Below are 12,323 nucleotides of genomic sequence, written 5' to 3' on the forward strand. Positions count from 1 at the left end.
CGCCCTCCCCAGAAAGTGCTGGGTCAGCACCAGCGCCTGCCATCCGCTCCCCCTTGTCCAACCCCAGGCTGGAAGTGACAGGGACCTCTCAAGGTCAGGGAACATCAATACCCATAGGCAGGCCCAGTGGGCGGCCCTGTCCTCCACGGGAACACGGGCCACACTCTGGCCTGGACTATCCTGGGGGGGNAGGAGCTGCTGAATCAGCGGCACCGTATGTCCCCGCATGTCCCTGTCCCCTCCCAGGCAAGGATGCTGGCGAGGCGGGCTCACCCTTGGGGAGCCGTTAGGAGGCTTGCGGGGGGGGGGGGGGGGCTGGACAGCAGCTCCTNGGGGGGGGGGGGGGGGGGCCTGGACAGCAGCTCCTGCCTGAGCCCACAGCAGAGCCATCCCTGGGGCAGCGGGGAAGCCCCTCCCCAGGGGGAGGGGCTTCCAAAACACCCCCCCAAACAGAGAAACCGGGAACAGTCCCCTACGGGTGGAAGGCAGCGTTCGCCCTCCCCAGAAAGTGCTGGGTCAGCACCAGCGCCTGCCATCCGCTCCCCCTTGTCCAACCCCAGGCTGGAAGTGACAGGGACCTCTCAAGGTCAGGGAACATCAATACCCATAGGCAGGCCCAGTGGGCGGCCCTGTCCTCCACGGGAACATGGGCCACACTCTGGCCTGGACTATCCTGGGGGGGCGGTGCCCCTCCCTCAGACTATTCAGCCAGCTGCCACCACCCAGGGGGCAGGGAGGTGGGGGGACGCAGGGACTGCCAGGAGCCTGGACAGCACCCAGACTTTCTCCAACAAGCCCGTGGTTTCTCAAGACTCCAAGCCCTGGTTCCCACCGCCCCCATCTGCTTGTTTCCGTTGCTGGGCCAGGTGTTTTCCGCCAAATGCACCCCCAACACCGGTCCCCAGGACGCCCCGATTAAGCACCTCTGACCTTTGTTCAGGGAGAACTGCTCCCCCTTCTCTGCCCTTGGCCCTGACCACCGACCTCCCCTCTTTTTAAAAAAATTTTTTAGCCCTGGCTGGTGTAGCTCACTGGATTGAGCGAGGACCTGCGAACCAGATGATCACGGTTCGATTCCCAGTCAGGGCACATGCCTGGGTTGCAGGCCAGTTCCCTGCAGGCCAACACCCAGCAGGGGATGCACGAAAGGCAACCATACATTGATGTTTCTCTCCCTCTCTCCTTCCCTTCCCCTTGAAAGATAAGTAAATAAAATATTTAAAAAAAATTTATTTTATTTTATTTTTTTTTATTTTTATTTATTTTTTATCAATGTATGGTTGCCTTTGCTGAGGAGACACAATGCATATCGTGTGTCCCCTGCCGGGAACTGGCCTGCAACCTAGGTATGTGCCCTGACTGGGAATCGAACCACGATCCTCTGGTTCGCAGGCCCGCACTCAATCCACTGAGCTACAGCCGCCAGGGCTAAAAATTTTTAAAAGAAAAGATTTTCCTTATGTCTTAGAGAGGGGGCAAGGGAGAAGGAGAGAAACAATGGTGTGCAAGAGAAATATCAGTCGGCAGTGTCTCACATGCCCCCCCCCCCCGGGGACCTAGGCTGCAACCCAGGCAGGTGTCCCAACTGGGAACCGAACCTGTGACCCTTTGGTTTGCAGGCTGGCACCCAACCCACTGAGCCACACCAGCCAGGGCCTGACCTCCCATCTTGGAGACCGCTGCCCTCCAGGCTCTCTCCTGCTGCCCAGCGATCGCCCTCCCCAAAATTCAACTGTCTCCTTCCCAGGCCTCTGGGCCTCAGGCGCCCCTCCGAGCCCCACGCTGGCAGCTGACCCCCATGGCCACCCTGCCCACCCTCCCTGGGAGCTGCCGTGGCCAGCACCCTCCTCTGAGGTCCCTGTGCAGAGTCTGGTTCACACCTGCCTACCCTCTGCCCTCCAAGGTCCTGACCCCAAATTGACAGCAGCCCACTGTCACCATCATCCAGGTGATGTCACCGCCAGGTGGCAGTGCCAATTCCAGGACCTCAGGGTGCTCCCCTGGCTTCCAGTGCTGGCTTCATACACCTGCATGTCCCGCTGTGTGCTGTGGCCCTCCTCACCCGACCCTCGTCACTTCGGTCAGACCTGCCAGCTCTCCCAATCACCTCTCTATCTCAGCAGCAGACTGGGGCCCCTGGGGGGCGAGGGGGGCAGCCACTGCGGACTGGAGGCCTCTCAGGGACGAACCTTGCCTCCCAGACTGGCCCGAGCCCCTAGCACTCGCCAAGTGTCCCACACTCTTCAGGCCGGTCTCGGTTTGGCCCTGGCTTGGCCCTGGCTTGGCCCTGGGAGCCTCCAGAAGCCTCTCATCACACTGGTCACTTCCACAGTGAGATCTGCTTGATGGCATTTCAGCTGATGCCCGTGTCCAGGGAGCCGGGCCGGACTCCCGCCCTGGGCAGAGACCCAGCTGCTGCTGCTGCTGCGGCTGCTGGGGTAGCCCCCCGAGGGCCCCAGCCCCACGCAGAGCAGATCCCTAACTGGTAACTGGAGCATCATTGGGGGGACCAGGTTCTGTGCAAGTCCCTGATCGGCCATTCAGGGATGTCATCTTTAAAAATGGTGGCTGTCACACAGGAGACCTCAGGTTCAATCAGCCAAGAGGACAGAGTGGCCTGTCACACACAAAACAGTTATAATCCAGCTGCCAGGTCCAAGCCAGTAAGGTGACCTTGGGCCACATGTGGCCATGTCCTCAGACCTTAGCTGCTCAGCCACAGCAGCCGGGTCCCCGAACTCAGGGGCCCTGTGGGGGTGGTGACTCCCATGCTGGCCAGCACTAGCCTAGCTGACCACCCAGGAAGCCACCCCAAGCCCCTGAAAACAAGGCAAAGCCGGGGGGGGTATACGATGCAGCCAGAGGACCAACCCAAGACAGCAATGGCAAGGCCCTCCCATGGGTGCACCTGTGCCCACCGAGGTCACGGGTGAGGCGAGCCTGGGAAGCAGCATCCCTCGGAGCTCTGCTCACCACCTCCGCTGCTTCAGATGCCAAAGACTCTGTGGGGACGTCACCAACTCTGCCATCAGACGCTGGGCCCCCAAACCCGTCAGGGTTTTCTTCTGAAATAATCAACCCCCCCTATGTGCAGAAAGAACAGCCAGGCTGCTGGGGACAGCCGTCTCCCTCCTGAGGACACTCCCTGGCCATTGGGCTGCTTTGAAGGCTGTCACCCACCACTGCAGTGCCCCTCCCCCCAGGAGCCAGGGAAACTTTCTGTGTCCCTCCTGTTTCATCAGTTCTCTGCCTCTGTTCCTGCGCACACGCACTGTCCCTAGAGGTGGCCGCCTGCCCCAGGCCCAGGGTGCCCCACCCTACCTGGGGGATCCACACGCCATCTGTTGGTTGACTTCAGCCCTCACAGCACCCCCACCCACGGGGCAGGCTCCCACCGTGAAATGCGTCTGCAGCCCGCCACCTCTGTCCCAGCATTTTGATATCTGCTTCAAAATGTCCCTAATTTTACTTGGTTTTGGTTGTTAATATTTTTAGGGGGGAAAAAAGGAATAAACGATTGAGCTCCAAGAAATCACTCCATCAACGCGTTAAAAAAATAAGTTTAATGCAGGTGGCTCATTTCCTAAAGAATTTGCAGGCACTCGGGCCCCCGAGCAGCTGCACGCTGAGTGTGTCAGCCCCCGGTACTACCAGGCGGACATTCAGGCGGTGCACAGCCAGACCCCTCCCGCCATCCCGACGGCGTGAACACACGCCCGCCCAGGCCAGTGGGCTCTGTGAGATCTGAGCGACGTGAGCTAACGAACACAAACAAAGCTTTTAGGAACCAGCACGGCCTAGTGCAAAGGGCTCTGCAGTGCAGAGCAGTGGGGGTCCCTCGGGCTAGCCCCTCACCGCTGTCCGGGGCTCGGACACGCAGCTCGTGCTGCCCCTGGGGAGCCCTCCACGGTCGTCCGACAGCTGACTCCGGACTGTGGCGTGGTCACAGCCAAGGGTTTCTGCTTTCTTTCTCTCCCTGATTTGGGTTTTCTTCCAGAGGCAGACAACAGTCCTGAAAGCCCCCCGGGGGCCCCTGGCCTGCCTGGCCAGGCAGGGTCAAAAGGGCCACTGCCCATGCCTAGGGGGTGTGGGGTGACTTGGGGTGTAGCAGCCGTGGCCCTACATCCTGGACCAGTGTCTGTCTGCTGTCCCTGCACAATTATTCAGAGTGCCCTCTCCCTTGCCAAGGAGGCCCACTGTGCCACCAAAGCACACGGCCACCCTGTCCCCCTGAGGCAGAAGGCCAGAGCAAGGGATCTGGACAAGATGCCGGGCCTCTGCAGTGTGTTCCCTGCGACCAAAGCCACGCCCTGGACCACCAGCCCTTTGCTCTTTCCTGGCCACGTCCATTTTTGCTCTTCACGCCAACAATCGCAAAGGCAGGAGCAACAGGGCAGCTGAGCCTAGAAACCCAGCCCTGGGCCACAGCCTCGACTCTGAGAGGTGCTTTGAAATGCAGGGTCTGCCCAGGTTTTGTGGAGCACACTCAGTGCCTCCCACCACCTCTGACCTCTGTTCCAGACACCTAGGTCTCAAGTTTGGGTGTTTCCTCACAGGAAAAGAGACCAAAAGCACCTCCCAAAGCCAGGAAGGAACTGCGTTGCCTTCCCAGAAGCCCCCATTTAGACCTACCCAGGAGGAAGACAGGCCTGCCCTGGGCTGGACCCTACCGAGGCTGGGATGCTTGGCAGACTGCGTCTGCACAAACCAAGGAGATCCTGAGGACCACCCTGGGACTGACATCTCAGGATGCCAGGCAGATGAGGGCCTGCGGGCTATGCCAGGACCGGGGGGCAGCACAGGGCAGAGTGAATAGCTTGGTGGCAGTGTGGTGAATGGAGCCTGACGCTCCCCCAGGGCAGGGACCGGGTACACCGCCAGGAGGACCCCCTCCAGATCTGCCCCTGGGCCGCACATCTGGCCAGTGTCCTGGAGAATGGCCTGGGACGCAGCATGGCCTGGAAAGTGCAGGCTGGAAGCACAGGGAGGTGGCCAAGACAACGCTGCACCTGAGGGCACGCAGAAGACGCAGGGGAGAGATTGGGCGGATGGGAGGGCGCAGCGCCCCCCTCACAGAAGTCTCCGCCTGTTCCTCGCCCGGACAGAGACCTTGTCCAGTGACAGATAAGGGCCCTGACCTACCCGCCTCAAGAAGAGACCCACAGTTCAGGGAACCAATCGGATCAGGCCGCAGGGCGCTCACATGTCCACGAAGACCATGAAGCACCAGCCCAGGCCTCCGACCAGCAGCATGGTCACATGGATGCCGTAGACCAGAAGCTCGTTGAGCAGGCGGAAGTCCACGCGCCGGCGGCCCAGCAGCAGCAGCAGCACCGACAGCTTGAGCTGGAAGCGCAGGAGGACGCGCACGCCCAGGTACTGCAGGCAGAAGAGGGCGGCCAGCGCGCCCCACAGCGCGGCTGTGAAGAGGCTGCAGCTGAAGTAGAGCAGGAAGCGGATGAAGCCGTACAGCCAACGCGCCCGCACGTACACGTCAAAGTTGTTGTACTTGGTGCGTGCCAGGCGGGAGGTGCGTGCGGGCCCGCAGGCTGCGTGCAGGCAGGTGGTGTGCGGGCCGTGGAAGGAGCGCACCCGCCTCGGGATGGGCATGACCGGCATTGGGGCCTGGGCGGCGCTAGCTCGCAGCAGAGGCGGCGTCCGGGTGGCAGTCAGCGTCATGGGCACCTAGGCCCGGGAGCCCGCAGCTGAGCCCCGGGGGAGGCCTGGCCCTGCAGAAAAGCAACAGAGAAGCCCAGTCGGCCCGAGGGGCGGCGAGAGTGCATCCGGGGCACATTCCTTGCCCAGGGCACGTCAGCTCTCAGGGACAGTGAAACCAAGTCTAGGATACCAGTTCTGCCGCCAACTTGAAAGGGACCCACAATCACGTGGAAACCAAAAGAGCTAATCCACCCGTGACGGGGAGGAAGGGCCAGGATGGCGGTCGGGGTCCCCCTGGAGGCAGCCAGTGCTGAGACAGAAGCAGACCACCAGGAGCCCTGGCTAACTCGCCCTCCCACGAGCTCTGCGTTGGTCTGGGTGCCCCAGCCCTGCCTTGGCCGCCTCAGGACGCTTTCTCCAGGGTGAAGGGAAACCCCTGAGCGACATCTCACCGTGGGACCAGAATGGGGAGGGCACAGGGCGCGTCAGAGCAGTGCACTTCGGCAACCAGACACCCAGGCGCCGGGAGCTAGGCAGCTCGGGGAAACGGGGATGGCCACAGCGCTGCTCTCAGGGGTGCGGTGGGAGGCAGCGCCACAGACTAGGGAGCCACCATGCCTGGCAGGCTGGGGTGTCCCGTGTCCCAGAAGAGATAGATGCTTCTCCCCCTACAGACTGGGCCGCAGGGGGAGAAGCAGCAGGGGCCGCTAGTTTTACCAGGTAACTGCCATGGGAAGCTTGCCTAGGTCTGTGGAAAGAAACGTAGAGCCGTTAGACCAGAACGTGTTCAGTCAAAGCAGCCAAGTTGGCTGCGGATCACCGGGAAACACTGCGGGGGGCCTGCCTCCCTTCAGAAGGGGGGGACCTTTCCAAACTCCCTCTCCCGCCACCAGTGAGAGCAAATGGCCGCCCAAGTGCTGGTCCCGTCGGAGGCCGGGGAGTGGGAGGCCGAGCGTCCACCCCTCCTCTGCCCCGCAGGCCCAGCCCTTCCCGCAGGGTTTGGCCAGAACCTGGCCAAACCTGGCCCCCTGCCGGGGCTCAGAGCTACTCCATCCAGGCTTCACTTCGGTCTCAGCCAATGGCATTTAGACAGTCGGTGCCCTCGTCCAACCGAGAGGGTCGCTAGACAGCCGCCCCTCACTCCCTGCACGCTGCGGAGACGCGGCCCACCTCTGATCGCCACCTGGCCCGGGGGCAAGGACCTCCTGGTGCGCCAGGTATCCGTGCCACCAGCGTAGAGGTCGGAGCAAGTGGACGAGACCGCGACGCACGGTCCCGACCCAGGGAGGCTCCATTTTGCCACCGGCCCCAGGCCCCAGGCCCCCAAGGCGCTCGGCCGCCCAAGTGGCACCGAGTCCCGGATCAATGCGTCCTGGGCACAAGGCGGCTCTGCCTGCCTGCCTCTGGGGGAACTGGCGACCACGAGGGCAGAACCCACCCGCCGGGATCCCCGGGGAGCCCCCTGCCCGCGGCCCTGGAGACGCCCGGGGCAACCCACGCCCACCAGCTCACCGGGTGCCCTCTCCGCGCCGGCGTCCCGGCCTGCGAGCCCCCCTGTTCCTCGGGGCTCCAGAAGTAGGGCAGTCGCATGGTGCCGACGACGCGGTGGCTGCGGGGCTCGGTACCTCACACGTCCCCACCTGCCCCGAAGGGCCAGGGGCTCGGGCGGCCGGCGGCCGGCGGCGTTTGGCCCAGCGTGGGAGCCGTAGCGCCGTCCCTCAGCGGCCACCGTAGGGCTCTCCTCACGCCCCTCCGCCCACTCCGACACCGAGAGCACCACCCTTCCCCCCAGTTTGGGGTCGACTCTGAACACCCGGAACTCGACGTTTCCCCCTCGGCGTGCGTGCGTGCGTGGCGCTCGCCCTACGACGTTCAACTGACATCACCGGCCGTCGTACACCCCAGGCGCCTTAGCCAGTTCTGCGCGGGCGCAGATAGTGAGTCTTGCGCGTGCGGATTCCGGACAGCTCTTCCGCGCACGCGCCGCTGCGTTAGAAGCCGTTGGAAGTACGCAGGCGCGCGCCCGGGTGGACGGAGCCGGGAGGGCCGTTGCTTTGCGGACACCTGGAGGGGGCGGGCCCACGATCCCGGCCACTAGAGACTGCCACTCGGAGCCCTACTGTTGGGCATTGGGGTGGGGCAGAGGGCCGGAGTCCGGGGTGGTCTGGAGGGGCGTTTGGCGGACACCCACAAGCTCTGGGGTTGCCCTTTCCAGAATGATGATTTTTATGCGGAGGACTTTAAATATTTTAATCCCACAGAGGTGCCAGGATAGAGAGGTGCCCTTGTATGTAGCTAGTACGTTCCATTCGCCTAAATTCTATCAAGTTCGAGATCGTGCAAATTTCACCCATGTGCAAGCGGCTGTCTGCCCCCAACTGCAGGGGCTAAGGGCCTGCAAGTCACCTGGTTGAGCCCTGACCCCAGCCTGCTCACACCTAGTCCCTGCCCTGGGGACTGTGGGAAGGGCCATGTGGAACTGGCCCTTCAGCTCCTCCCCTGCTGGTGAGGAGGGTCTGGTGCGGTCAGATGGAGAGGGAAGGGGCGGAAGCCTGAAGCCGGAGGCGTTTTTGAAAGTGTCCAGAGCAGCGGTGAAGCAGTAACGGGAGAGGATGAGAGGGAAGGGGGACCTTTTAAGGTTTCTTAAAAGGCATCTCTGCAGGCAGGGTCTCTGCACTGGCTCCCTGCTCTGCGGCCGCCCGGCAGTGGTAGCTTTCCCAGCCCTGTCCCCGGGGGACGTCACAGGCAGGCTGCCCCCTCAGCTCTGTGAAGAAGCCCCATTGCTCTAGCCCAAGGATTTCAACCCGTGTGCTGCAAGGATTTTTAAAGCATGCAACACTTGACAATTTAGTCAGGAGCACAGACCTCTTTTCCCTTAGATTGTTAAAAAGAAAAGAAAAGCCAACACAGCAATAGCAGTGTGGTGTGAATACATCAAAATTGTACCTATTTTTGGTCAGATCTGAAAAAAATACATTTTTTGGTGGGCTGCAGAATTTTGGTGATTGGTTTATGTGTGCCATGAGATGAAAACAGTTGAAAATCACCGTTCCAGTCCATGACTTGCTCCTGCATACTTTTCTGTATTGCTCCTCAGTCCTCACTCCTCCACCTGCCGAGCTCCTACGTAACCTTCAAAACCTGGGTCAGGTATCCCGCTGTCTGGGAGGTGGCCTCCAGTCAGGTGCTACCCCTTCTCTGGCTCCTCCTGCCCCTGCTGGGAGGGTTCTAACTCCATCCTACCCTTCCTCTACCCCCAAAGCTGCAAGTACTCCTTTACAGCCATCTCTCCCACCAGCTGTTTTCTTCCCACGCAAAAATGCATTCCTGCCTTGTCATGCAGTCCACATGTGCACATTTTAAACAGCTCCGGGGACTTACACAACAACTTCTGACCATACACTCTGTCCAAGCTCTGGGTGACACCCACCTGCAGCACCCACTGTCCATCAGGAGACCTGAGGACAGGGTTGTGTCCTGGGGCCAGCTCCATGGCAGCCCCTGGACCATGCTGTGTTTGGTCACAGGCTTGCCCTGGTGCTGGTTGAGGGGGGTGGTCCCATCTGCTCTCTGTCCTCCTGGGGGTCCCCTCCCCCAGGTCAGTCCCAGGTCAGCCCAGTCCTCCCGCTGAGTCTTGGAGCTGCTGGTAGCGGCCTGGCGCCACCTGCTGGGACCCTGCATGCAGAGCCCGCGGTGGGGTACTTGGAGTCCAGGGGTAAACTAGGGTGCCTGGGCCAAATCCCAGCACTCCCCAGTTGTCTGTGACTGCTTTTGAGCTGCCATGGCCGGGCTGAGGCACCCCCAGACACGCAATGGCCTGCAGATCCAGGAACCCTGACTCTGGCCTTCGGGGAGGTTTGTTGACTGACCGTAAGGGTTATTTATCCTCTCTGAGCCCAGCACCCCCTACCTTCCATCCCTCTGCTCACTGGCGCAGAGATGCCGCCTCATAAATGGCCTGCAGTAACCTCGAAGTCCAGAAACATTTCTCCCCTTGGCCTTGGGTTGCTTTAGTCACCGGATTCTGAGGCCCCAGGGACGCCTGTAGTCTCCCGGGTCGGGTCCCAGGCAGCTATGTGGCATCCACGTCGGCCTCCTGGACTCTCCTTTGCTGCACTCATCGCCATACTGAGAGGGGTGTGCGGAGGGCATGAAGGAGAGGGCCTGTGAGGGTGTCACACAAAGGGCACGTGAAGGGGAACTCGGCGGGGATCAGCAGGGGGGCTGGTAATGACCATGTGGGTTGTCACGTGGCAGGAAGTTAGGGAGCACATGAGGGTTGTGGGGGGCACAAGCAAGGGGCCAGGTAGGGGCAGTGCTGGGCACACGGGGGCCACATGGAAGGCTCGTGGGGGCATTGGGGGTCGTGTTGGGGACATGTTGGGCGTGTGGGAGGGCAGGTGGGGGAGGCCCTGGAGAGGAGCGCCAGGAGCTGAAGCCTGCCTGTTGGTATTGCGGGCAGAGTCAGACCTGTGAGACAAGGAGCCCCCGGCATTTTTGGCCTCAGCCCTTCAGGTCACTCACAGACTTGAGGCTTCCCAGCTGAGCCCCAGTGTCCCACAGAACAGAGCCTCGAGTCACTGTCCTGCTGGGTCCACGCCCCAGGGGCCCCGATTCTGAATTTGGGGTGGCCATCACATGTCCAGATGGTTTGAGCAAAGCAATATGTAATTTCAAATTCTCGTAACCACCCCGGGCCTTGTTTGGCTCTGGCCCCACCCCTCTCTAGCCGGGGCGCGGTCCTCCGTTCCCCGGGGCGAGCTGCACCTGCGAGGTGATTGGAGCGAGGGAGTACCTCCTGTCCCACCTGCTTCTCCTCTCCTCCTTCTCTTTCCCCCCATTGGCTCTCCCTCATCTTACCGAGTCCAATACTGGCTGGAGCTTGTCACTGTCTCGAAGCAAGGTCATGTGGGGCAGGGAGGATGCCCTGCTGCCCGGCCCGTCCCATCCTTCTGGAGCGGAAGCTGCTGAGGACAACTCCTGGCCCTGGTCCCGGCCCACAGCAGGGCTCAGTGCTGTTGGGTGGGTGGGCTGACCAAAGGGCCTGCCTGGTGCTGGGCTTTGAAAAAGGCGGGGAGGCCATTGGAGACCAGCAGGCCTCAGCCTGGCATCGCCCATGACACCTGTGGCATGACCCCCGCTAGGTCCAGCCTGCACCCCACACAGGCAGCCTGGGCACAGGGCAGGATGTGGCCATGGCGGGGAACTGGACCCATGCCTTCTGGCTTTGTGAGTGGTTCTGAGGACTGTCTGAAGCGTCTGGGTCAAAGCGCTCATAGTTTGCAGATTTGCCCTCGTTTTGGAATGGTGTTCCCCCCACCCAAAAGCTGCAGCAGGCCGCTCTGGGCTCCGGTGAACTGCTTCACCTCCCAAAGCCTGCAGCCTTCTCTGTGAGTTGGACAGCACCTGGACCCCAGCCCTGCTCAGTGACGAGGAGGAGGCCACACGGCCCAGCTTCTTGGTGGCTCTGGCTTCCTCTTGGGCAGCTGGCTCTGCCGTTTAATGGACATGGCCTCTCCCAAAGCCCAGGCCTGGGCCATGACAGGGCCACCACGAAAAGCTTGTGTTCAGGGTTGGCGCTCACCTGGATCGGACTCCTTCCACAGCCCTCGTCTGCGTCCCTCAGTGCGACTTCCACAGAAGACACAGCTTGTCCCCTGGTGACTGAGCAGAGCCGTGATGACAGGAGGGAGGATCTGTGGCCGAGCCGTCATCGCGTGGCGTGGGCGATCTGTCTGCCTCCCAGGAACCCGGCCAGCTAGGTGCACTTCACTGCACGCTGGAAGACAAACAGGCGCGGATGTGCCGCTTGTAGCAATAGAGACTTTTAATGAATTGAACACACCGCGGAAGATTTAAGGGCTAAACGCTCACAGTGTGAGTTTAACGTGTGTATTTGTTGCTTCGACGACAGCACCAAAAACAATCTGGAAGACGCTGCACTCAGAAATACATTATAAATAGACGCAACTTCAAAGAGGTTTATTTTGGTCGTTGTGGTTGATGGGCCCCCCAGCGCAGGGTTTAGGGTTAAATTATGCGAAATCAAAAACCGACCGTATAATACTTAATCAAACATGCATAAAACTGTCAGGCCCAAATAAATTCTCTCAATTAACTTGCTTCAGATCATGATTGCATCCGCTAATTTAATCATCCCAGAATGATCTGCGGGCAGGAAGTGATGGGTAGCCAGGAGGGTGCACCCACAGGGAGCTGGGACGCCCCGCCCCGCCCCGCCCCGCCCCCGACAAGCATGAGGCCCAAGGCCTCTGGCCTTGGAGATCAGAGGTCGGGGCCACGTCTTTCCTGTGGGCACGGTGTCCCTCCCCTCTCACAGAGGTGGTGTCTGTCAGCCAGGACCACAGCTCAGACCGCGTGGGCATGCGGGCTTGGGAACACGGTGGCCTTCCCGTGTGTCACCTGGATAAGCCAGGCCCAGAAATCACCATCTAGAACACTTCCTACTCCAGTTTGCTGGGCTCCAGAGGCCCTGGTGCCCACATCAGCTTCGCCCCCTGCCCCTCCCGCTTTTCCAGAACAATGAGAAGCAGAATGTATCTGGGGTCTTCCACTGGCACCGACATCTCCCCTCAGCCCTCCAGTTCCTACCTTGGATTCTTCTTTTTTTAATTTAAGATTTTATTTTATTCACTTTCAGAGGG

General features: G+C 61.0%; 1 protein-coding gene across 1 annotated transcript; it reads right to left on the minus strand.

Annotated features, from left to right (window-relative positions):
* Nucleotides 1-3,545: 3,545 nt before the first annotated feature.
* Nucleotides 3,546-7,634, minus strand: TMEM250 (transmembrane protein 250). Its single transcript, XM_037036629.1, has 2 exons — nt 7,171-7,634; nt 3,546-5,729 (listed from the first exon to the last, which is right to left on the minus strand). The coding sequence occupies exon 2, from the start codon at nt 5,677-5,679 to the stop codon at nt 5,200-5,202; it is 480 nt and encodes a 159-aa protein (XP_036892524.1). The 5' UTR covers nt 5,680-5,729; nt 7,171-7,634; the 3' UTR covers nt 3,546-5,199.
* Between the last annotated feature and the right edge of the window lie 4,689 nt (nt 7,635-12,323).

Source organism: Sturnira hondurensis, unplaced genomic scaffold (genome assembly GCF_014824575.4).
Source record: "Sturnira hondurensis isolate 20B ecotype Veracruz unplaced genomic scaffold, ASM1482457v3 Scaffold0022908, whole genome shotgun sequence".
In the NCBI taxonomy this organism is placed as follows: domain Eukaryota; kingdom Metazoa; phylum Chordata; class Mammalia; order Chiroptera; family Phyllostomidae; genus Sturnira; species Sturnira hondurensis.

Bases quoted from the DNA above. Each gene is read 5' to 3' on its own strand.
- TMEM250 (XM_037036629.1), bottom strand. From the start codon at position 5,679: ATGACGCTGACTGCCACCCGGACGCCGCCTCTGCTGCGAGCTAGCGCC.